This window comes from Limanda limanda, chromosome 23, assembly GCF_963576545.1.
Source record: "Limanda limanda chromosome 23, fLimLim1.1, whole genome shotgun sequence".
In the NCBI taxonomy this organism is placed as follows: domain Eukaryota; kingdom Metazoa; phylum Chordata; class Actinopteri; order Pleuronectiformes; family Pleuronectidae; genus Limanda; species Limanda limanda.
The window spans coordinates 6,734,382-6,759,065 of NC_083658.1; the positions used below are offsets into that span (position 1 = coordinate 6,734,382).

A 24,684-nucleotide genomic window follows, 5' to 3' on the forward strand; every position below is an offset into this window, starting at 1 on the left:
AGAATGTTTAATATTCTAAAAATGGTATTTGATTTCTGGAAAAAATATAATTGAAGAAAGGCCTGGCGGTGTCTCCATAGCCACTGCCAGTGTGGCGCATGCGTACTGCAGTACTGAGTTAACGTGGAATGAACAACGGATAAAACGCATTACAGGAAGTGACGTTAAGTCTGAGCTGTTCGTGAATCACTTGGTCACAGACGCACGTTTTTTTTAACCAACGGAACTACAGCTTCCTGCTTTCTTTAGCTCCGCCCACGCATTCCTCCCCTGTGATTGGCTGACTGCATGTTTCCAATTTTGAAACCAACCGGAAGCTGCGGGCACGGAGCAGAGCCGTGGATGAAGGGAACAGCAGCTGGAACAGGAAGCGTCGTTCACCATGAAAGCTACAGCTAAACACAAGGTGAGCTAACAGAGCTAACTGTCAGTGCCTCTGGATGCTAACACTTGCTACTCGTGTGTCAGTAGTGACGACAGACCGCTGTCAACACCACTGACGAGGATTAAAGAGTCTGTGTGTTTACTTTCTACTTGTTATCAGTAAAATGATGAAGGCCAAACGTATCTATAACATACAAAAATCCCATGACCGGGACTTGCATGTTTAAATCCGTCCACTTTCAATAATATAGTGAATTTGCTGGTTGTAAACTCACATTATGGGATGTAGGGCTGGGTGAAGGGACACTTCATGAGCCGCCTGGGGTTAAAAATACAATAAACACTGTCTGCATTAACAGCAAATAGGATCATTGAAATTTAGGAAAACTATTTTATTTAATGCAAATTGACTAGTTGATCAATAAGAGTCAATCACAAGATTCTCCATGTGCTAAAGAGCAGAAATACAATATATGCAGAGCTATAATTTATCATGCAGTTTCAACACAACTAGATGGAAGTTTTTTGCTGAATTTAAAGAAACTAAAATGACTAACTGTGTAACTTATGACACTGAATCTTATGTTGCAGCAAATTTATCAAGGGGTCTCTGCTAAAAACAGGAATCCTTCCTCTGGCACTGAAAAGTTAGATTAAATAAAATCCCTGACAACAGTGTTTGTTGCTGCTAGTCTCTGCTTTCTCTTTTTTTGTACTCTCTCTTTTTTGAAACCGTGGTGTCTTGCCCTAGGCGGGGCACACCTTTTGCATGACACATTAAATATCATTAAATCATATATCTAGTTCAACCACTCGTAAGCTGGAGGGTGGTGTCTACTGTGTTTCGAAATTCCTCAGTGTCTCACCTGCACTGAACTAGTAAGACTCAGTTTGAAATGTATGGCTTGTGATTGGCAGGCGGTGACATCAGGGAGGCTGATGGGAGGAGCCAAAGTTCAGCCGCCCAGACGACAGTGAGCACGTCGGCCCTTTCTTTGAATTTTATTTTGACGTTTTACTCTTCATCCTCAGTGCACCGACAGCACATGTTGTTTTACTTGTGTTTTCAGAGTGAATCCGGGGCCGCCTGCCCGCCCCCCCGAGCCGGCCTACTCCCTGTACTCCACAGACCCAGAGGAGCAGGTGAGAGGAGTGAGTGGATCTGCAACAATAAAGGAGACATGAGAGAGAACGGATAATGAAAAGCACGGAGTCGGTACAGATGTGATGCTCACAGCTGTGTCCTCTTCTCTCAGGTCACCAACCTCCACCAGGGTCTGGACCGCTGTGCTGCCTTGCTCAGCGGCATCCTTCAGGCTGACACCACAGGTCGGAGGAGTTTCATTAATCTGATGGGTGTTAGTCAAGTATAGAAATCCTATTCTGTCATTATGACACTGTGTGTGTGTTTGTGTGTGTGTGTGTGTGTGTGTTTGTAGAAGCATCCCCAAGACTTCATGGAGCAGGGACGTGTGGAGCAGCCAAATCCAGACCTCCCACCTCACTGGGGAAGAAGCCCATGAAGAAAGTACTTAAAAAGACAGGTAGATAGATAGATAGATAGATGGATACTTTATTAATCCCGAGGGAAATTTAGAACATCCAGTAGCTTATACAGTAAACACTTAAAACACCTCACTGACATACATACATAAATCACATACGGAGAATATATATACAGATACAGGAATGGGATGCAATGATGTGATTGTGTCAGTGTCCGGTAGGGAAGTGTTCTTGTGCTGCTGGAGTGGAAAGTACACTAAAAAAAAAAAATATATATATATATATATATATATATATATATATATATATATATATATATATATATATATATATATATATATATATATATAAAAAGCAACAAAAATATATACAAATATGAATATATAAATATTTAAGGATAAGTAGTGGTAAAATCCGTGCATGGGGTAAAGCCAGTAAAGGGATGGACAGTGGGTTGGTATATAATAAGGAGATGTGTGTGTGAGTGTGTTCTGACAGTTTAACCTTGGGACCAGACAGGAGCAGAAAGGTCAGTGGTGATGCTTTAGAAACCAGTGGGTTCCCCAGTCCTCTCACAACTTTGACTCATTTCTCTTCTCTCCACCTCCAGTGCACAAGAATCCTCCGTCAGGCCAGCGTGGAGCAGGCAGCTCTGCTCCAACCCCCCAGTCCCCCACCCCGGCTGCACACTCGGGGGTGAAGCTGCATCCGACTCTGAGGCGAGTTCACACCAAAGCCCACCACTCCCCCTCCGCCCCTCCTCCCCAGGCCTCCACCCCTCCGCCCCACACCTCCGTCCTCCTGTCGGTGCACCAGTCGTCCTCTCAGCCTCCTCCTGGTCAGACAGAGTGCCCGTCCAGTGACGAGCAGGAGTTTGTCCCGGTGAGAGACACCGACACCCAACGCGCTGCCACGGATGCAGCCGTCGGACACCCCCCCTCATACACACACAGTTGTACCGCGAAGGTGTCGGACATGCGTCTGGAACCCGGTCCGGTGCAGGAAGTTCCTCAGGACGCACACAGCAGGGAAATGTGCAGCGCAGGAGAAGACGAGAAGGAGAAGATGGTTCAGTATTTGCTGGGAGAACTCAAGGCTCTGATCACTGGACAAGGTAACTGTAGTACACATCCTGAAATCCACACATTTAGACTCAGCCTGTCTGTCTAGTGGTGATTACACTCTAACCCAGAGAGAGAGATGTTACAGCTGACAGCTTATCCACTGTGTGTGTGTGTGTGTTCGGTGTGTGTGTGCAGGCAGTGTAGCAGAGAGGCTGCTCCACCACCTGGAGCAGGCTGTGTCCTCACCACTGCTGAATGACGGTGGTTTGAACATCCACACTGAGAGCGCTGCAGACCCGTCGTCGCTGCACGACCAAAACCTTCAGCTCCGCAGGTTTAGCAACACACGGACCCTCACCGACTCTTGAGTTTTTGTGTGTTTCCTCACATAAGTAGGCTCCATTAAACTGTGGGTCTCTGTGTGTCAGGCGCGTGAGGATCCTGAACCAGCAGCTGATGGAGAAAGAGAGACAACAGGACACGGAGAGTAACTCAGAAGGTGATTTGTGTGTGGGTTCTCTGTCACGATCACAGATGGGGAGTCAAGGGGGTATAGTGACTAATCTGACCCGTGTGTCTCCACAGTGACCATCCTGCAGGAGGAGGTGACCACAGCTCAGTGCCGGCTGCGAGAGCTGCAGCACGACCTCGCCGAGCTCCGGAGGGATCTCCAGGACACGCAGAGCCAGCTGAGAGGGCGGGAGGCAGAGAGCGCGGCCGTCAGGACAGGTTCTGTGATCTCCTCCGTGTTCGTCCTACCAGCAACGTTTAGATATACCAGACAAAATAGATTCACCTGATAGTGGCTGACGTGAGGGAGATGCCTGATACGTGTGCTTTTATTGTGCTGATGTGTGTGTTTGTGTGCAGAGCTGGAAGCAACTCGAAGCCGGCTGGTGGACACGGAGCGACAGAAGAGCGAGTTGGCGTCCCTTGCTCAACAAGGACTGGAGGAGATAGAGAACTTGAAGAGGTGCGTGTTTGATGTGTGATATCAGTGCTGAGTCATGGGCAATGGATTCTATGATTCTCTTCTCTACGTCTCGTCTGTTTCAGGATGCTTCAGAGTCAGGGGTCATCAGATTGTTCTACAGTTGTCGAGTCTCTTCCGACGACGCCCCACCACTCCTCCAACGAGCGCGTCACCCAGTACCTGATGTCTCTCGACCGGTTTGACCCCGCCCACGCCGAGCACGTGGTCGCAGACAGGGAGAGAAGCAGCCCAGACAAACCTTCAAACGCCCCAGCCCCTCGGACCGACCAGTCCCAGCGTCTGAGGGAGGCGGAGCCATGCGGGCGGCGGCTGAACGCCACCGAGTCCCACTGCGAGGTGGAGTCTCTGTGGTCCGACTGCAGCATGAGATCCGGGTCGACCTTCGACACCAGGGATGAGGCGGCGTTCAGGGACGGCCTCGCCGCTCTGGACGCCAGCATCGCCAGTCTGCAGAAGACGATGCAGCTGGATCTGAGGCGGTGACGAGCTGTTACGTGAGCTGCTCTCTCATCAAGAACTGCTGTAACCTGCACTTTGCTCTTTTTAATAATGTATTATTTGAGGTGATATTTAAGATAAGAAATAAAGCTTTTTTTGACAGTATTTTTCCTGGCTGTGATGGACACATTTGTAAAAGAACAAACTCACTCACGTCAATATTTTTTTTATCAAACTGCAAAAAAGTTTTAATAGGAAAAGAGGCTAAACCAGAACGAGTATAAAACAGCCTTTGGCACTTAGTGCAGTTTCCCAACATGTCCCAACAAACAGTATCCTTTATAAAAAAATGACAGTACATTCACCTGCTCTAAAGTATAAATACAACAAACCAATGATTTTTCAAATTAATGCAAACACATTCCCTTTGGTGGATCGAGGCGAGCTGGGAGGTTTTCAGTTTCCCGTGTGGTTGCTCCTCACCGACTGAAGGACGGCAAATTCAGAGAGGACAGCCTCAACCTACACACCTTGACCACCGTACACACACACAGACACACACACACAAAACGGCATACAATCAAACTAAATAGCTCTTAATAATGAAAAAACCAGCCAGCGGTAGCAGTACACTAACAAAAAAAAAATAATCAACGTTGTAAATGTGGAATAAAATAGGAAATCGTGTGTGTGAAACCTTCCAAATCCAAGCTGTCTGATTGGTTGTTGGTTTCACGGACCTGGCAGCCCCACGACGAGGACAGGACTTTAGATACCGAGTCCCAGGTCAACTCTTACAAAAACCCTGGAGAGCAGTAGAGGCTATAAAACTTAAGTCGGGTATATTGTGCAATGTGTGGTCACTAGGGCTGGGCAAGTTAACTCGTTTAATCGAGTTAACTCAAGTTATGAGTTAACTCGATTAATTATTTTATCTCCCATTAACTCAGGTTTGATTATTTATTGTTTTATTGTGAAAGTCAGGCTTTTATTTTGTGAAAGTCTGTTGCTGACTGCTGCAGAACAGGAAAAAAGAAAATAATTGGCGGATAAACAATAGAGTTAACTCATCACTTGAGTTAACTCGATTAAAACGAGTTAACTTGCCCAGCCCTAGTGGTCACTAAAGGAACATACAAAACATCAAAGTTGTCTCAAGACAGGTACAGTAAGAATGGTCCCCCCCCCTCTCTGGCCCTGTTCAGACCTGGTATTAACATCTGTCATGAGAGATCTGATCCTAGGTGGTCAGCGTTAAGTGTGTGTGTTTGCATCTCTCAGGACGGATGTTTACACCAGGTCTGAACTGGGGTCTTTGTTTAAAGATGATCCAAAAATGACTTATCTGTAGTAGTGACTCTAGATTTAGCGGCTAAAGGATCTTTCCCAAAATATAACAGATCCTTTAAGGTTACAGGACAGCGTGTTGGAGAGGATGTCTCCAGGGGGCCGGGCTCGGGACGCTGACTCCATGTTTAGGACCCGTGGTAGAGGTGGACGCTGCTGGCCACGGCCTGCTTGTATCGGAGCTCCGCCTGGATGCTGTCGTTCAGCTCCTCCGCCGTGTCCCCGAAGCCGTGGTAGTGTCCGTACTGCTGGAAGTCCCCCCCCCGCTCGCCTCCCATCAGGCCCCACCAGGCCGGCCGCTGGGACACGCAGCTGCTGGGGCTGCCGCTCTGATGGAGGGAGCCGCACATGTCGGCCGACGAGCGCTGAGGCGGGGGGGTGGTTTTGGGGGGCTCGGGCTCATCCTGGGCCGCACGAGGCAACGCGTGGTCATGGCCGTTGGCGACGCCTTTGGTGTCATCGTCTGCTTTTAAAAAGAAATCTCACAGTAAATCTTCACGAGCAGCAACACTGCACTTCTCTATTTGTGATCTCTACATAATAAAGTTAAGCTCAATCGGCTCAAAAATCAAATACAGATGTTATAAAGCCACAGAAGCTCCAGTCCCACCTGAGCTGAGGCTCTGGGCAGACTCCATGTTCATGCTCTCCACCTCCTCCCCTCCACTGCTGTGCATCTGCGCCAATACATCTGCAAGGGACAGACACAGGGACAGGTTAGTGGACGGGACAGGGATCAAAATGAAAAGTCAAAATACACATTTTATTTATTCGTCTTTAAAAACAGTCTATGGTCTGGAATCTGGATTTATGTGGTTAGGGCTATTTACAAATAAATACTAGTGTACTGGTATTTTAAATTTGGGAATATATATTATAGGTGACGTGGTTTTCAGTATTTTGAACTTAAGGTACTGAACGATTGCAACAATAGTCCAGGCAAAGTAGCGTTTTACGACCGACTAATTGTAAAATAATTTTTTTCAGCATAGATCATTTGTATGAGGTGTCCAGAACAACATACTAAAAGTCCTAAGAAATCCTAGTTGAGGAAATATGTTTAATTCTCATCAATGTGTGCCAATAAGGCCCCGCAACAATACACCCCAAAAAGACTATTTTTTTCCTTTACTCCAATCAAAATAAAACTTTACACAATGAAAGTAACCATGAAACGTAACATTTTTTGTATTACAAGTTCCTTTTGAAATGAATTTGACAAGCACATGAGCTCCACACTTATTGAATATGTCCTAATTTGCATAGGCAAACACCATTCATATGTATTACAAATACATACATAAATTCATTTTCAAAGAAACTTGTAATACAAAAAATGAGAAACCATCCCATTTCTCACCCTCTGCTCTCCTGGCTTTCTTCAGGTGTCCGGGCTCCACGGTGGTCGGCAGCCTCTTTCTGTTGAGCCGGCCGACGCCACAGGCGACGCCCCCATTCTGCACGCCGCCGAGCTGCAGCAGGTGCTTCTGGGCGTTGGAGATGAAGCGGAAGCAGTCCAGGAAGCCGTGAGCGTGGGCCAGGTCCGCCGCCGTCTGCCCGCTGGCATTTCTTACACTGAACGAGAAGAGGGGAGAGTCAAACAAAAACCACTTCCTGTGGAGGTGTCACAGCAGCTCATCTCAAACTGTCTGACTGCATCCTGCACTCGTCTCTGACCGGCTCTCATGTAACAGGCCTACGTGTTGCAGAGAGAGGTCGCCAGGACCCTGTGCTCATCAACCAGAGCCGTGGTCACGAGAGACAGCTGAGACAACACAGCGTCTCCTCAACGTGGTCCGGTCGGGACGATCTCCCTCCGCAACGCTAAATCAATAAAGTCTAACATCAACGCTATCTCAGGGTTTATGACAAAAAAAAAGGGCTAAGATAATCAAGTACATTTCAGTTTTAAATAACACTGTCCTGGTAAATGAAACATCCTCACTCTAGGTCATTTACATCAAATGAAATGTCTCCTAACTGGGATCTGGGAAAATCAAATTCAGTAATTAATTAGTCTTCCTCAAAACCAGACAAAATTTAAACGAGGGCCAAAACCTATATATTTTTATTGGACTTTTTTAAATCTAAACTGGTAAAGTTTAGTATTTGTAAGTGGGACATGGTTATTAGCTCAGGGCAAATATAGCTGTAAGTGAAAAGCTTCAGATCTATTTTCAGATTATTCTGTTCTCAACAACTCGATCTGTGGAAGGTTATTTAACCACAGACAAAAAATATTGCTTAATAGATCAGGCTCTATTTTGAGTGAAATACACTGAAACTGGGCGGAACCTATGATGATTTATGATTGGGTGTTCCAGCTAAAGTTCTCTGTGCAGAAACAGAACAAAAACATACAGTTCAGTTAAACTGGAAACTAAAAACTCTCTGAAGTAATAAGAGTAAATGAGAATATTTTGCTGTGCTTCCACCTCAGGCACTTTCTCCATTAACTAGTTCTTTCACTAGGTTCTTAATTAAGTTCCAGATTTGTCAAGTACTGTTTTATTTAGCTTTGTTATTAGTGCTCGTCTATTTTATCAGCACAATTACAACTTGACTGGCAACCTGTCCAGGGTGAACCCCCACATCTAAAGGGAAAGCAGCATCACTACAAGATTAGGGCTAGTTACTCACACGTTTGGTTTACTGTCACACAATAGATAAAAATACGATATTTATTATTTGATCCTCTTCTTCGTGTATATAAAAATGTGTCTTGTCTGGTGTTGAGAGAAGCTTCAGAGTTCCTACACAGCTTCAGTGTCTGTCCTGTTGCCCATTTACTAACATGGAGGAGGCAGGGTTCATGACTTCCTCTATCCAGCCCCCAGGGGGTGATCTTGATGTTTTGACTTTAAGAGCCATCATCCCTCTTTATATTATATACAGTTATTAGTCGAGACAAGTGGACCTTTGAGGTGGGATTATTTTGTCACATATAATATGACACTTTCCAGACTGTGTAGAAACCCTGTATTAATAACATCCATCAGTTAAACAATTAATAATTCATCATAATCTTGATTCAGTAAACAGTTCAAGGAGGCATTTCATTTCATGTGTGATCTCCTGCTTTGCTGCGATTCTTCACGGTCACACTAATCCTCCATCTGAGACTCCTACGCTGACTCCTGAGACACGTCCAGTACAGTTTGTTAGCACAGAGTCTGAAAACAGTTAGTGGTAAGCTATGGCATGCATGTCTGGACATGGCTATCATCATCAGTGCTGTCTTAGCATGGAAACCAATCACTGCAGGAAATACCTCGCCAGTTTGCCAGCTGCAGAAACTGTAGGAAGCGATAGTGAACACTCAATGCCACAACTGTAAAGATGCTCGCTGATGCACGTGTGCCAGATTCTGCAGTGCCTATATGGATTGCTCCCTCTTTCTGGGATTACTTGAGACAATCATGTTCAAATTCAATAGCTGCAAAACATCAGAACGTGCAGGGGTGTTTGTCTCGGCCAGCACAGTCCATCCTTTCTTTACACAATAGAGAACATGGTGCAAAAGCAACAAAATGTAACATACCAGTTAAACAGTGTCAGGTTAAAAGTCACAAGTAGCACAACGTTTCTACACAACCTATTCGCTGGGGCTGATTGTGAAAGCCCCCGAGGCTGAAAAGCTCACGATGTATATTTACTGACACCGAGTTCAAATCCACCAGGAACCGTTTGATATCGTTCTCAGTTCGATCCTCTACCAACTGTACTGAAGAAAATAAGCATTTACTAAATATGACAAAGTACGAGGGCCATCTGCTGTTCAAGAGAAATAAAAGACAAATCCAAAGCCTGTCCACATATAAGTAAAATGTAAGGACAGAGGCTTGGTGGCAGCTATCTGAAGTTTTATCTTTTACTCTTAGCATCATCAGCAGCAGCCTGATACATCTGTCCGTCTGTGGACTAACTTTATTCTTATATGTGCTCAACATGAGGGATTTTTGATCAAATTGCTCGAAAATAAAGTAACTCCAAATTAAAACGTTTAGCTTGTTCGCTTCGGTCATAGTGTTCTTGTCTTCTGATTTTAAATTTCATTTTCTAAAGCAAAATCATCCGAAACAATTGATCTCACTCTCTCCCTCTCAGATGTTATGATATAATGTAAGTTGAGGAGAACAATTGAAAAATTTTAGTTATATTATTATATTTTTATATGTATATAAACGCCTTTTTGTCAGTGGGCCACATGTAAATGGAAACACGTGAGCTTTTCAGCCTTTGCATCATCTCAACAATCTCAAGAATAAACTCGTAACATTTGACTATAAGAACATTTCTACCTGAAGGAAAATAAAAAAACACACACAAATAACCTTTCTATCATTGTGAACTATAAGACTGTATTAAATCTTAGCCCACTTTCAAATCAGCTGGTTTGGAGGAGAGCTGCCAGTAGAAATCTGGAATACACCCCCGACCCCCTGGTGTGTGGGAGCCGATCATGTGAGGCAGTGTTGAATCTAACACTCATGTTTTGAAGTGAGATAAAGCTCAAGTGTTCGCCGCAGCTTTCTGTTCCTCACAAACTTTCTAGAAATGAGTCACTCTCTTAAGGGACATTAACACTCCATGTCACATTGTGTGCTCAGTATCACACACCAGTGCTGATATCTATATGTAAACCCTATACCAGCATCAGCAGTGTATTCTGACTGGTGGGGTTGTAGATGTGGGTCACAACAGCACAGAATAAGGTCATACTCAGACTAATCAATACGCTAATTAAGACATGTGGAGTATTCTGACCTTTATTGCATTACGTAGACATGAATGGACATTTTGCGGAGTTACCAACTACTTACACGTTGGAAAAATAAAAAGGAGTGGTAGCTTTTTAAAAAAATAGAAATAAAACATCCCAAAATGGGGATTTAAAGCTGGTGTATTAATGTTATTGTAAGCTTTTGCAGATAATACAATGTTAATCCTAGAAACTTACGATGCACACTTAGGTTGGTGCAGGCTTCAAATCATTAGTGATTTTTCCAAATTTTTGTTTATTAGTATTAATGGTTTATTGGTAAGGAATTCTTACTTAGAAGAAGATGACAATAAGGGAAAGTAAACCAGTGTGGCCGGTTTCCTCCAAACCAGCTGATGTTACATGAGCAATAAATATCAACACCACAGCAGCAGCGTTTCTATAATGTTAGGAAACACAGTGTAAATGCACAGATGTCAAACCTATGTTGCCTATTCAGGACTATCATTATCTATGTCACATTGAATTTGTGGATGTTAGAGTTCAGTATTAGTGGTGGGGGAAAAAAACGATTCTGTTCAGTATCGCGATATTTTGCGCCCGCGATTATATTTTTTTATATTTATTTACAATTATATATGTAACAGCCCCTGGCTGGCAAAGCATGATGAGGAGAGTTTCAGAGTTTAAAAGATACCTAGTGTGTATGAGGAAAGGATGTTCTCCACTGCAGGAGATATAGTAACGGCCCAGAGGAACTTTAACATCTGAGCATGTTGACCAACTCCTTTTTCTGAACAAAAATGCCAATATTCCCAAATGAATTTAACATTTTGGGTCATGACCTTGCAGGTCTCAATTTGATTGAAGCTCTAGGTTACTCTTATTTATATGATTGAGCTCAGTGTTCATGTGAGAGGTCTCCTATTCAGAAAATAATTACAAAGGTCCTGTGTCCTGAATGTTCAAGGACAAAGTTTTTGCACTACCTTTCTTAGTTTTTGCACTTCAGTTAATGTGTAGAAGACAATGTTGTTCACAGAATTAAATGTGACATTTGAAGTGAGTTGAGCAGTCTTATTTTCCTCATTTTTTGTAATGCCTTTGAATAATATGGGGGACATGAATCGCAATATATCGCAGAATCGAATCGCAATACTTGCAGTGTAGCAGTTTTTTGCAGAATCGCAATACTATTGAATCGTGGCCCAAATATCACAATACTATTGAATTGTCAATTTTTTGCCAATTCCCACCCCTATTCAGTATATATGAAAAAATTCAAATTAGTGTGTATATTGCATGTATTTATCATTACTGTTGTTAGTTTAAAGCTATACTCACATCTGACAACAGCGGCAGTGCAAAACCCCACAGTGTCTTTAAACAGCAATCTGATTTTTCCCCGTTAACAAACCCCCGTGAGAAGAGAAGTGTACCTGCTGCTGTGGGTCACACTCAGCGTGACAGCACTGCTGTGTTGCTGCACACACGGCTCAGACTGCGGGGTACTTACTGCGGTTTAGCACCTGCTATCAGCAGGACCTGGATACACTCCAAGCTACCTGACCGAGCCGCCTTGTGGATGGGGGCCTCACCCACAAAGTCCTGGGAACACAACGTGGAGAAAGGTGTTATTCAAGGCTTTCACAAACAAGAAGGCAGAGGGGGTTTGGGTATGGAAGCCTTGTGGTATCCATTTCTAGGTAAACAGACCAAGAGGGAAGCAAAACAGGAGGAACACATTAAAATGCAACGGTTGCTTTGTAATTTATCTGCTCATCATATTCAGATAGCTTTAATAGAGATTAGCCAAAATGTCACGTGGATCCAAAACACCTGCAGAGACTGTCGCTGTCAGACGTTCAGTCGCTGCAGCTTTGATGAGGTTCCTCAGATCACTGTTGTCAGTTTGGAACGAAGCGAGGGCGGTTTGGATAAGGAACAAAAAGGAATGTGACTATTTTTAAACAAATCTCAAGGGACAGAGTCTGAGGGATGAAATGAGATGAAAACTGTGAGTGGTGCCGCATTGGACTGGACTAATAAATCCATTCAATCCACAATAAAGGTTCCTCTGGTGCTGAACAGGATTATATCAGTGTTGCTCTCCACTGGAGTGAAGTTTGATGTTGATAATCGATTGCTACAGCATAATCCTCCACGATGATGCAAAAAGCCCAAACAAACCAACATGCTGTTGTGTGAATCACAGGTCAAAGGTCACATCCACCACTGACCTGCCTGTTGACATCCGCTCCGGCCTGGGTCAGCCACACCACACAGTGGGGGTGCCCCCCGAACGCCGCGGTGTGCGTGGGTGTCTGGTTGAAGCGGCTGGTCCCCACGTTCACGCCACAGCCCATCTGCACCAGGCGCACCACGCACTCCAGCTGCAACACACAGGGCGGGGCAACAAGGTGAGGAGTGGCAAGTAAAATACTGAAAAACAAGAGTCGTCGAACAACCAGGAAGCTCGAGTCAACGCAGAGCTGAAGGATACAGGGCTGAATTTAGATTTAAATAAGATTTTGTTGTGTTGTTGAAAGAGTTATATTTAAGAAAGTGTGTTTTTACAATAAATGTGTGGTTAATACACTATAGATTATAAAGATATTTATATCTAGACTTTTTTTCAGGGGGCAAATTCCTGAATTTACTTGTGGAGCCAGTTTATCACAGTTCTTTTATCTGATTTATTATTATTGCTATTAATATTTATGCACTTCCTTCTGTATTTTCTTTACAAATTTGTAGTTCTTTGTGCAGAAATGTACTATATATTAATAAAGTTGTTATTACTGATCCATCACTTTGAAAGCTTGAATCATGGCACAAGTAGTTTTTAAGTGTTTATATATTTTGTGTGTATATTTCTACATTTCCTGTTTACCTCCAGGTGATTTGGCGCCTGAGCGGCCATTGGCTACACGGAACCAATGAAAATCCTGCAATCCACTTATTGAATTTTTTTATTGTACAGTAAAACTTTATTACACAGTGATAATTAAACATAACAGTGGGCGATCAGACAGGAAAACCCCTCGTGTCTCATGCGACAGGAATAAAGAACTACGCGTTATTTCCATTAAATATAAAGTTTAATCACTTAACACAAGAATCAAACAAAGCCATTATTACATCTTATATAAGTGTTGCTAGGAAACTAACTGTATTAAAGTTGTGGGGAGCGAATGTATCAATAAATCGATCACATCACAGACAGTTTGAGCCAAAATGGAGGCGATCGGTTCATCTCTCTCGTACCTGTCCGTAGTGAGCCGCCCAGTGCACGGGGGTCCACCCGTAGCAGGGGTCCTCCGCGGAGAGGTGGGACCGGTGCTGCTCGGACAGAGACACCAGAGCCCCGACGTCTCCATCCCGGCAGGCGAGGTGCACAGGGAACCGGCCCATGAGCACCTCATCGCCGGGGAAGTCTGCTTCGTGTCCCGCGGACATGAGGGAGCTGCGGAGGAGGAGGCGGCAGACGGAGACGTTTCCCTGCAGGTTTCCCGGCTCCTTTATAACCGTGAACCACAGAGAGAAGGGTTCGAGCACAAAGGGAGCGGAGGTAAGCTGCTGGGGCCGGCGGGGGGAGCGCAAAACCCGGACTGGAGTGGAGCTCACCGCGGCGTCTGGAGCCGGGCGGGGACTACATCCCCCCGTCGGGCCCCCTCTGGAGGTCGGAGGGATACTCCGGTGCTGTAACTCAGGGGAATCAATAAAAGAGTCGAACAAGTAAACACTGAGACATTTGGAGCTAGGTTAGCTGTTGCTTGTAGCATCGATGCTAACAGGCACAAGGAGACAGTAGGAGGAAGACGAGGAAGACCAGGAGGAAGATGTCAGGCGGTAAAACTGTGGCTCAGAGTTATGGAGCAAAGGTAAATGTCGAGTATTGATCATGTCGATGATGATGAATCACGGAAAAATCAATAACATGTGTGGTTGAGCCATTTAAAGTCCCCCCCTCCAGGTAGATAACAGGTGTTTCTGCTATGGCTAGCGGCTTGGTTCAGATCACTAATTCAAGATAATTATATTTTCACGAGGCCGAATCAAAGATCAAGATTTATTTCATTAGCTTTTGACTGATATGAATCAAAGAGCTTTTGTCGTTCATGCAAACAGGGTCTTTAATTCAGTTGCAAATAATAGAGTTCCCTCTTTATACTTTCAGATTTCAACCATTTAGTTCCGACAAGTCTTAATTCAAGTTCAATCTAGTTCCCCTCAATTCAAAATTCGATTATTTAAATGAGGTTCAGGGGTTAAAGTGGGTCGTCCTCCAAACCGGTGTGTCAGCGGTTCGATCCCGGGCAAGTTCAATTCCGCGTGCTCTTCTCAAAGAATAAAACGTTGCACATACGTGTTTATGGGTTAATGGCAAAAAACTGATAATTAACCATTTACCAGTCACAAGGTAATTGCGATAAGTTAAAATGACAATATCTGTATTAACAGGATAGATAAAGTTAGCTTGTAAATATCAAAATGGCTTGACGTGGTCTTTAAGTCGTAGACCTCAATATTTAGCACTGTCTTCATTAGTGAAAACTTGCAAAAGCACCAGATTCATGTTTGCATTCTATTTTCTCTCGATTTCCTCCAGGACGACTTTGTCAGAGTGAGGAAACGGGACCTGGACAAGTTGACCACCGAGGTCATGCAGCTGAGAGAGTTCCTGCCCAGGGTCCTGAACCGGGGGCTGGTGGAGAAGCTGCACAAAGCTCGAACAGCCCAGACGGGTAGGCTTCTATTCAAACATCACCTGTCACAGCTTACGTGTGTCAATAATAACTATAGTTATAACTAAGACAGGAAGTGATGACAGCTGAGGACACTTGGCCTATCAGCTTTGACCCATGCGGCTCACCACTAAGTTAATTTATATCATAGAAGTGGATTTTTATTGTGTTTATTTACAAGTTGTATTTACGTTATTAATCAATGATGTTCCATACGTTTACATCATAAAAAATCCACAAATTAATGTGGTATTTCTAAATGTTTCACCCATTTAAACGTGTTAGGGTTAGTATGTTGTTATATTTGCATGTAGAAATGCAGGTGGTGCAGTTGAAACACCTTTAACGGCCAAACTAACCCAATCTACACCTTCGGTTAAACATTTTTGTTGAGTGTATTGCATGTGCATTGTCAGTGTGTAACGTGTGTGTGTGTGTGCATGCAGTGAAGGAGCAGCTTGTGAAGGAGCAAGAGCAGCTGCGACAGGAGCTTCTGCACCTTCAGTCGCGACTGGACGCAGCGCAGACCGAGTGTCAGAAAGAGAGAGAGGTGAGAGAGGGCCGGCAGTGTAACAACTGTGTGTGTGAATATTCCTTAATACAGTGATCGCACCTTAAAAGATCAGTGTGTGGAAGTTAGTGACATCTAGTGGTGAAGTTGCACGTTGCCTGTGGTAGCCAATAGATCCTTTTCACCTGAATCTTACACACTGGACCTATAAAGGGTTGTTTCAGCTAAACAAAATAACAGAGACTTATCACTTGTGTGTGTGTTTGTGTGTCTGCAGGAGAAGCTGCTGTTGCGTGACCAGCTGTGGCAGAGCGGCACCGAGCTGCAGCAGCAGGCCGACTTCTGCTCTGCTCTGGGATCCACCACCTGCAGCCTGCTGTGGAGCTGCTCGGCCTCCGAGGACACCATCACACACTGGCTGGCTGACGTGAGTTGTAAAAGTCGGTAAATGGCCTTTAACTGGGACACAGTACAATATCGGGCAACTGATTAGTGGAGCTGTATGGTTGTGTGTGTGTGTGTGTGTTTTTGTGCTGATGGTGCAGGGGAAGCTTCAGTCCTTTCTGGCTGTAGCTGCTCAGACTCTGGAGAGCTTCGTCGGGTCGTTGGACGCGGAGGTGAAAACCGAGGACCACAACTCCCAGGAGCACCAGTTTGTGTTGGCTCTGGCTGGAACCATCACCAGTGAGTGTGGTCTTTGTGTGTTTTCCCTTGTGTTTCCACTTTCCAGTAGAAAATGTGTTTCCAGTACTTGTCTTGATATTTTTCACAGTGTGTTTGTTGTGTGACTTCCCACTGGTTCCCACTCTCCCCGATTTTCAACAATTAGCTGCCTAAACCATTTTTAAACGTTGTCCCTTGTTGTTAAATCAAAATAAATCACAACATGTTCTTTGGGTGCATCTTTTTCTTTATTACACACACATTTAAATGTGTCCGTGGCTGCAGGCCAGACGTCACCTGCCTTGTCTTTATTCCCATTCAATCAGACATAGCAGCTTTACCATGTGGGCGGAACTTCCTGTCCAGCTCGGTTCACATCCTCCTGGACACTCTGATGAAGCTTCTGGAGCAGATGAAGCCGGGGGTCTTCCCCAAACTCAAAGTGTACGTGGAGCTGTGGTAGAGTACAAACTCAAACCACTGGGAGTTACTGTCGTATCAGTTCTGGTTTGTCTTCATAAACATTTTTCTAATCAGAAAGAACGAGGTACAAGAAATCCTCCTCTTATTGTGGATAAAGGAACATCCCTCCCTCCTCTGCTCTTCCCTGAGTCCCTGGTTCGGTCCGCTGTGTAAACAGAACAGCCAGGATTTTCCAGCCAGACTGTTGTAAATTGTTGAGAATTGACATTGAGAATAGATTAAAGAAAAAGCCAATTATCTCCCTGATTATCTCTTTTGTTGTTTTAGGTCATAAAGAGGCAGCAATATTAAAATTAGACTTCATAACCAGGGTGTTTAAAGAATGACTTAATGGAAGCTTCATAGCTGCAATGACAGCAGTATTCTAGTAAAAAGCACAGAAAAACAGGAACCAGAATAAGGAAACGTACATATCACATTATATATAAGCATATCCACCAGCAACTAGTTCTCATAAACTCAAATGACTTTGCGGTTCAGTCAGTCTGGTCAGTATCTAGATGTGGCCAGCAGGTGTCAGTGTTGTTCTCTTGTTTTGTTTAACCGACTGTGCTTGTGTCCTGCAGGCTGATGCTGATGGCTCTGTATAACGTCAGTATCAGTGTGAGCGGGCTGAGGTACATCAGTGAGAACCCAAGACTCATAACTCTGATCTGGAGCCTGCTGAACGGTAAGGACACCCTGCATGTGGAGAGGCATCAGTCTCATTCACAACAACTGGGCTCTGCTATCAACTTACACACACGCCAAAGTTACATTACATTACAACGTTACAGTGTAATTTCTAACACGGGTCAACTTCATCATATACACTGAGTGTGTCCGTCAAAGGCACAGCTGGTACAGGAACAGTGAAAAGTGAGGAGAATTTATATCATTGACCTTATTTACTACTTTCTATACATCACAAAGTTCTGGAGCCAAAACAATGAATCAATTATTTTATCAAGAAAAATTGATTAGCAGCTATTTTGATTATAAATCAGTAATTTTATATAATTTTTTTTAAACATATGCTCTTTCTAATCCATCAAGTAAATGGCTTTGATGCTTTTCTTTGTCACGTGATAATAAAGTAAATATCTATATATATCACCTGGACTCAAGGATGACCTAATTAGGATTGTAAGGGTCAGACCAAGTTTACGGCCTCTTGAACATCATATCTCAAAGATGATTGGATCTCATTTTATCGACAAAACAAGACACCTCTGATCTCTGTTGGACAGATGGAGAATGGGAGGTGTGTCTCCACTCTCTGCGTCTCCTGCAGTCGGTGCTGCTGGAGGAGGAGGCGCTGCTCCTGCTGGGCTCCTCTCTGCTCGACCCGGACTTCCAGGCTCGGGTCAGCCACCTCACGTCCAGCGCCAAGCCCAGCCTGAGAGCGGCCGCCCAGCAGACCCTGGAGGATCTGCACGCCCTCCAAGAGGTACCACACACACATTGTATGTCCAACCATCTGCTCCTGCAAAGGCTGTTTTGGGATCAGTGTCCAGATACAAGTTTCAGTCTGCAGGACAGTAGGTTTTTGACCTAAATTGTGGCAAGACGGGCAACTGCCAGTAAAAGTCAATCTTTCAGCTCTAAAATCTAAAAATCTAAAACTGTCTTAGATCCTTATAGTATTATTAGTCTTGTGTTGCTTCAATATTCAGTTTTTTTGTTTTCCACCTGCAAAGTGTGCGAAGACGCAGCTTAGTTTTCATGTTGTTCAGGTGTCTCAGTGTGGAAAGACGTCTCTCCATAATTTAAACATAAAGGTTTGAAGACTTGATTCAAAAGCATTGGTGAGTTAGTTTGACTCAGTCGGTGTTTGTGTGTTTCCAGGCTCAGGGATGTAAACAGAATGGCCTCTGATGTGGATTCAGCGTCTTCAGCCAAGTCCTTGTTCTGTGTGAAAGACTCTCACGTTTGTTATTAACTCTTCATGTCCAAAGAAGTGAGGGAAATAGGTCTCGATTAAATTTGTTCGAGTTAAAAGCTTAAATTTTAAACTTTTTCAGCTTTAAGATTTGTTTTGTGTTATCTCTCGTTACTATTACATATTGTGAATATGATGATACCTGTTTGTACAAGTTTTATTAAAAGATAATGTTTGCATACTTTCAGAGCACTGTCTATTTGAAAGTATGAGATCACTTAATACAATTTGATTATTTATGATATATTTTATACAAACCCCTCCACTTGAACCTTTATGCTGTAGATTGCTTTGGGACAAGAATTCAAATCCACACAGGAGTTGCCTTTTGTTAATTGTACAGCTTTATTATATGTTTCTTTAGTATGGACTTCTCAGTAACGAGCAGGTCTCCACTGAACAAGGCCTTCGACTACAGTACCAGAACATATTCAAGACGAGAGAAGAAGAAGAACGGCAGCAGCCAGGGCTCAGAGGACTTCACTGATGGCAAATCTGGGGCCGGAGGTGTTTGACATTTACCTCCAAGCTCAACTCTGCACCATCAGAGGCACCACTCGGAAACAAATCAACAACAATCAGCGGAATGAAGCGTCAGGTCGTGTGAACGTCTCGTCCCTCGGATGACTCTTCTCCTTGAAACACTCCAGCCGCCCCTCACCGACCCGCCCTCACAGGCAGAGGTTTGTTAAACTAGAATGCTACTCAAACTGTAAGAGGGAGCTAAGCAGAATCTAGAGAGGAGAAAGTGAAGCGAGGAGGACTCGGAAACAGAGAGGAAGAATTGCGAGCAGACGCAGGTCGCCGACTTCTGGTCAACCACGGGGCCTCTTAAGAGGAGGGAGCGGCGTTGGGCTTTTCGTCACGGGTGACGGGGATGTTGCGCTCGCTGCGGCCGGATTCACTCCCCCCGCCGACCCTTGGCCCAGTCAGAGTCAGCAGACCGTCAGTTGTCAGGGAGCAGCAGATCCCCGATTGGTCGACGCTGGAGGGGAGGCGGTAGCGGCGGTGAAACTCGCGAGAGATGTAACCGTGGTCGTCCTGAAAAAAAACCAGGATTAACACAGGCAGGGTGGGATCAGAGGTTTAAAGGAACACTTCACTTTTTTAGATAAATAACCTTTTTTATTCCAGGAGCACACAGGGAGAAAATGTTCCTCCTAACTCACTGCTGATGCTTTGAAACGCCATAGATGTCACAGTTGTGCTTCAAAATATAACTGCAACCGTAAGATTTGTATTTAGAAGAACTGTCTTATGTGGAAGGAACTGAGGAAAACAATATTTCACCGACCATCAGGACTTTGACAAGTGACCACAGGCAACTACAATCAGAAGATGAACGCCCACCTCCCATCCAAGAGGCCTCTCCAGCCCCAACCAACCAGCAGGGGACCCAAACATTTAACCTCAATATTATCCATCATTCTGCTAGAAACAAAGGACCCGCCCAAACAAGAGCTGAAATAATAATATTTATGTCTGAATCTAAGTGAGACACACCCTCTGAGGGAGGGAGGGCAAAGCCAATCCCAGCAGATATGGCTGAGAGGCGTGTCACACCCCAGACAGGTCGACAGCCTATCACAGGGCACATTCACATTCATCTGCCTTTGTTTTATTGTTAGCAGGATTATGCAAAATCTACTTTTTGGGTGTAGGGTGTTTCTTTTCACTTTCTTCAATATTGCGAGATATCACAATTTTCTACAATACTGATAAACGTCAATAATGTGTGTCTGTGTGTGTGTGTGTGTGTTTGTGTGTGAGTGTGTAGCACTACCTGTCTTTCTCCATGCTTGCCCTGGATCTCCACGTAGTCGTCAGTGACCTTCACATTGAGCTCATCAGGAGAGAAGTGCTTGACGTCCAGGTAGACTAAGAACTTATCCCTGTCAGATCTCACCTGAAGGACACACACAAACAAAAGCAGAGACAGTGTCAACTTCAAAAAAACATGTTTAATATTTATTGAATCTAAACTGCCCTGACTACTGACTACTTTTTGTAGTTTTGTGTGTTAAGTTCAGTAAAAGTTCTGCTTAAACTCAAACGCAACAGAATAAAGATACAAAGTATACTTACAAAGATAGAAGAATCTTACAACTATCATAATTAAAGATACTTGTGATAAAATCCATCCTAAAGTCTCAAACTATGCATCGTTCTCTTTGGTAACGAACAAAGTGCAACTTTATAAAGATAGTAAATGCGGCTACTACTTAGAATTATGAACCTTGGTGTTAAACATCACTGAAAAGGTTCTTCTCCTATAAACTTAAATACAGCTTGATGAGTCACGTTACCTCAGACATGCCGGAGGAGGTAGAAGAATCCAAAAAGTTGCGGAACAGTGTCTGTCTGTAGTAGGGGCTGATGGTGGAGGTGGTGTAGGGAAAGATGTCGTAGTCAAACATGCCCTCTCCGAAAAACTGGTCAAAGAGTCGGGCTGGGTAGACCGAGCCCAGGGCACGTCTGAACCAGGGGTGCTGGATGGCAATATCCATAGTGACTGCAGGAGACAGTTGGATCTGGCTTGACTCGGCTCGGGTTGTCGTACTCGCTCAGCTCGGGGTCCAGCAGGTGAAGGGAAGGGAGGTGAGGAGAGATAGAGCGAGCAGGATGTGTGTTCCCAGGGTGCGTTGTCCTCTGCTCCACAGCCGCCTCCTCTTTATATACCTGAGAGCCAGAAAGAGGGGCTTTAGCCACGATCCCTCTGGAATGACATTATCTCATGGTGGGTTGGGCCCTGTCAGCAGAATCAGGGCTGAGGATGGGGGGCGGGGGGGCACGGCCAGGTCCAGATCCTGCTGCGACCCAGTGCCACCCGCGCACCAGACACCCCGGAGCTGCCAAAACAAACTGCACCGAAGGAGAGCATGGCAGAGACAATGAGGTCGGGAAGCCAAACTAAAGACACAGAGGGATTTTACCTGAGTGATCATATATCCGTCACACACACATACACACGTGTGGAGCATTTCAATCAGGAGATACTTGAGAAACTGATGAGAAAGATAATAAAATAAAAAAGAATATGTTGTGAAATAGTCTTTGGCGCTTGGACTTGGGCAGGAAGTAGAACACCATGGAAGAGATGTTATGTACTAGCAGCTTCTGATCTGAAGGAGACTTCCCACACTGGTGGTGAGGATGAGGGATGGAGCACAGAGTTGAAACATCTATATGAGGGGCCTCTGAATGATTCTTTGAGCATATGACCAAACTCTCAGACCAGATGATTCTTTTTCATTATCTGATATCAGATGTGAACTGCTTCTGACCTCTATCTGCAGCTGTCCATTAACTAATATCGTCCTCCAGCCAGAAGGTCGGTGGTTCGATCCCGGCTGAAAGCATGCCAGAAATGTCCTTGGGCAAGATACTGAACCCTGAATAGCTCCTCACAAAAAAAGTGCTGTATGAATATGTGTGTGAACAGGTCAATGGAATTAAAAACTACCATTATGTGGCTCATGGGGGTTGCCTATAACCAGAGGGTCAATGGGACTAACCCATGTGTCCTTGGGCAAAATACTGATTCCCCAAATTGCATAGCTCAGCTTATTGATGTGCTCTATGAAGTTGTGGAGTGTTTGATAAGAGTAGAAAAGTGCTCTATAGTCCATTTACCATTTACCCCAGCAGTTTCAAACCATGATGGTCAGTGTGCAGACACCCCCGCCCTCACCTGTCGGCCAACCAGACCATCCATTATTAGTGTCAGCCCATTTTCTCACCAAAGGGATATATGAAAAATGATTCAGAACCAAAAGACAATGATAAAAGGGCATTTCAGAGTAAAAGACAGATGAGAGCTGTCGCATAGAAAAAAAAGAGTTAATTTAAGATAAGGCTCACTTCCCATGCCTGTTGTTTCACCACCAATGGCTTCCCGCCGCCTGCATTAGTCTAATCCCGCAGGGCTTTGGCCGGCTAGCACGGGGGCTTAGCCGCTCCATGCATGTGCAGGCCAAGAGAAACTGGGCTGGACACCAGGGGCGGTTTCAGGGGCAGTTTGGGGAGTTTGTCGGGGTACGGGGTTTGCGAGGTGCCGCGGACCAGACGTAGATTCGGTTTGACTGCAGTTCAGCCCAGTCAGCATTCTGGGTTTTTATCAATGGGCCAGACAAAGGCTGTGTGTTCAGTCGGTCCACAGCTCTGAAAGGCTGTTTTGGCGGACAACCTGGCAACCCGCTGTGGATGTGCCGACTTTTATTCATTGATCTTTTACTCTTCATAAGGAGCAAAAACAAAAAAATAGGTGTTTTATATATATATGTGGAATATCAGGAATGAATGTAATGTTATAATTAGCCTTAAATTTGTAAACTACATGGAGGGTGAACCAGAATACAGACACAGACCAGACAGGCAGTAACGCTTCAGTGATTTTAATGGAAGAGGTGGTGATAGTTAAAGCTTACAGACAGACAGACAAGAAGTCAGGCAGGCAGACTGACAGACAGATAGGAATCTATCGCAGATCACAAGAATGCAACAACACGCATGACACACACACATACACACCAAGAATGAAAGTATTCATCCTTTCACATTTATTACATGTTTATTTGTTCTTATCATGTCTTTGTACTGAGTGCTCTTATTAGGGCCCGAGCACTGACAGGCACTGACAGCCAGTGAGGCCGTATTGAAATTGTAAGGATTATTATTATTGATTTTCAGGCAAATGAATTAGCTTTTTGAGGGCTTTAACATGCTCAAATTGTTACCAAAATTTAATTATTTTAAAATGGGACTTAAACTATTTTTAAATGGGACTGAAATTTATTTAAAATGGGACTTAAATTAATTTAAAATAATTTAAAATGTGACATAAATTATTTTAAAATGGGACTTATTGTGTGGGTTAGGGTTAGGGTTAGGGTTAGGGTTAGGCTTAGGGTTAGTGGTGTGTCTGTGTCATTCTATGCTGCCTTTTATACACATTTCAGAGAAAAATATTTTATTTTCTACTTTACTACATAAATTTGATAGCCTTACTTAAAGGTTACTTTTATATTTTGGTATTTTAGATACCGGATATTATTATAAAACTTATATACAGTCAATGTCGAAAACTTCTTCAATTTAATCAGTGATAACTAAATATAGAATAGAAAATATTTCTTCTGGCAGTTTTTCTTTCTCTCTTAGTCGGTATCAGGATTTGTGCCTAAAGCAACCACAAGAGGGCAGTATAAACTTATTTGTGTCACTGGCTCAGGCAGAAATGCATTTGGACAAAGATGAGCCAAATTAGTAGGTTGTGTCGCTTCAATTACAAAATAAAACATGTGTCATCAATGTACTGTTATCTTTTAAAAGCTGAATTTGTAAAAACTGCAGGTTTAATTCTGGGTTTAATGCAGATTCTTAATTGTCTATGTAATTGGTTAATTTGACAATTTATTCCAATACATTCGTTCTGCAGATTTCAACGATTTCAGATTTCAAGTTGAGTTGATTGCACTGAGTGGTGAGCGGTGGTGCAGCAGGCGGAGAAAGGATGTAAAGTATTAATTCCGCCGTGGAGATCAGGTGATTTTGTTTAAAGCACATCGAAAGTACCAAAGTACGTGTCTCTATGCGTGTGTTAATATCACTACATACTACCACTGAATATCACTCTATCATAGAATTTATTTTAAGTCGTAGGATGGACTCTGCAACCACACATTTACAGATACTGAAGGATTATGTAATAACTGAAAGGGACAATGAAGGAACTGAAATACTGAAGGTTGATTCGACGTAGAGTTGATAACACAGTTTACCTTTGTGGTTACGTTGTAAAAAAAAAAAGTTACTGTTCCTCCTTTGTCCTGTATCCACGCATGAAAACACCCTAGTGACTATGCCTAAAAAATGTCAGTATTCCATCAGGCACCAAGATTTG

The 24,684-nt window shown here is 43.9% G+C and overlaps 4 protein-coding genes across 4 annotated transcripts; 2 read left to right on the plus strand and 2 right to left on the minus strand.

The window, feature by feature from the left end:
- The first annotated feature begins 382 nt into the window (after positions 1–382).
- On the plus strand, positions 383–4,475 carry ccdc14 (coiled-coil domain containing 14). The gene is made up of 10 exons (XM_061067376.1): positions 383–406; positions 1,303–1,358; positions 1,455–1,527; positions 1,641–1,713; positions 2,501–3,004; positions 3,150–3,288; positions 3,383–3,453; positions 3,540–3,683; positions 3,825–3,927; positions 4,011–4,475. Exons 1-10 carry the CDS (start codon positions 383–385, stop codon positions 4,429–4,431), a joined length of 1,608 nt encoding a protein of 535 aa, XP_060923359.1. The 3' UTR covers positions 4,432–4,475.
- A 1,023-nt stretch (positions 4,476–5,498) lies between these two features.
- Positions 5,499–13,976, minus strand: LOC132996877 (ankyrin repeat domain-containing protein 10-like). Its single transcript, XM_061067242.1, has 6 exons — positions 13,724–13,976; positions 12,697–12,849; positions 11,973–12,064; positions 7,094–7,308; positions 6,344–6,424; positions 5,499–6,199 (listed from the first exon to the last, which is right to left on the minus strand). The coding sequence occupies exons 1-6, from the start codon at positions 13,913–13,915 to the stop codon at positions 5,862–5,864; spliced, it is 1,071 nt and encodes a 356-aa protein (XP_060923225.1). The 5' UTR covers positions 13,916–13,976; the 3' UTR covers positions 5,499–5,861.
- Positions 13,977–14,298: 322 nt separating this feature from the next.
- hsf2bp (heat shock transcription factor 2 binding protein) lies at positions 14,299–19,297 on the plus strand. The gene is made up of 9 exons (XM_061067377.1): positions 14,299–14,340; positions 15,069–15,204; positions 15,651–15,754; positions 15,993–16,142; positions 16,261–16,399; positions 16,705–16,822; positions 17,428–17,531; positions 18,091–18,290; positions 19,187–19,297. The coding sequence occupies exons 1-9, from the start codon at positions 14,299–14,301 to the stop codon at positions 19,295–19,297; spliced, it is 1,104 nt and encodes a 367-aa protein (XP_060923360.1).
- Positions 19,298–19,613: 316 nt separating this feature from the next.
- cryaa (crystallin, alpha A) lies at positions 19,614–21,289 on the minus strand. The gene is made up of 3 exons (XM_061067256.1): positions 21,089–21,289; positions 20,566–20,688; positions 19,614–19,823 (listed from the first exon to the last, which is right to left on the minus strand). The coding sequence occupies exons 1-3, from the start codon at positions 21,287–21,289 to the stop codon at positions 19,614–19,616; spliced, it is 534 nt and encodes a 177-aa protein (XP_060923239.1).
- Between the last annotated feature and the right edge of the window lie 3,395 nt (positions 21,290–24,684).

Bases quoted from the DNA above. Each gene is read 5' to 3' on its own strand.
- cryaa (XM_061067256.1), bottom strand. From the start codon at position 21,289: ATGGATATTGCCATCCAGCACCCCTGGTTCAGACGTGCCCTGGGCTCG. The intron at 20,689-21,088 runs GTAACGTGACTC...TGTGTCCTTCAG, and splicing joins CCTCCTCCGGCATGTCTGAG to GTGAGATCTGACAGGGATAA. The intron at 19,824-20,565 runs GTAGTGCTACAC...GTTTTTTTTCAG, and splicing joins GCAAGCATGGAGAAAGACAG to GACGACCACGGTTACATCTC.
- ccdc14 (XM_061067376.1), top strand. From the start codon at position 383: ATGAAAGCTACAGCTAAACACAAG. The intron at 1,528-1,640 runs GTGAGAGGAGTG...CTCTTCTCTCAG, and splicing joins CCACAGACCCAGAGGAGCAG to GTCACCAACCTCCACCAGGG. The intron at 3,684-3,824 runs GTTCTGTGATCT...GTTTGTGTGCAG, and splicing joins GAGCGCGGCCGTCAGGACAG to AGCTGGAAGCAACTCGAAGC.
- hsf2bp (XM_061067377.1), top strand. From the start codon at position 14,299: ATGTCAGGCGGTAAAACTGTGGCTCAGAGTTATGGAGCAAAG. The intron at 16,823-17,427 runs GTACGTGGAGCT...TGTGTCCTGCAG, and splicing joins GTCTTCCCCAAACTCAAAGT to GCTGATGCTGATGGCTCTGT. The intron at 17,532-18,090 runs GTAAGGACACCC...TCTGTTGGACAG, and splicing joins GATCTGGAGCCTGCTGAACG to ATGGAGAATGGGAGGTGTGT.
- LOC132996877 (XM_061067242.1), bottom strand. From the start codon at position 13,915: ATGTCCGCGGGACACGAAGCAGACTTCCCCGGCGATGAGGTGCTCATG. The intron at 12,850-13,723 runs GTACGAGAGAGA...TGTGTGTTGCAG, and splicing joins GGGCGGCTCACTACGGACAG to CTGGAGTGCGTGGTGCGCCT. The intron at 12,065-12,696 runs GTCAGTGGTGGA...TTGTGTTCCCAG, and splicing joins GAGCGGATGTCAACAGGCAG to GACTTTGTGGGTGAGGCCCC.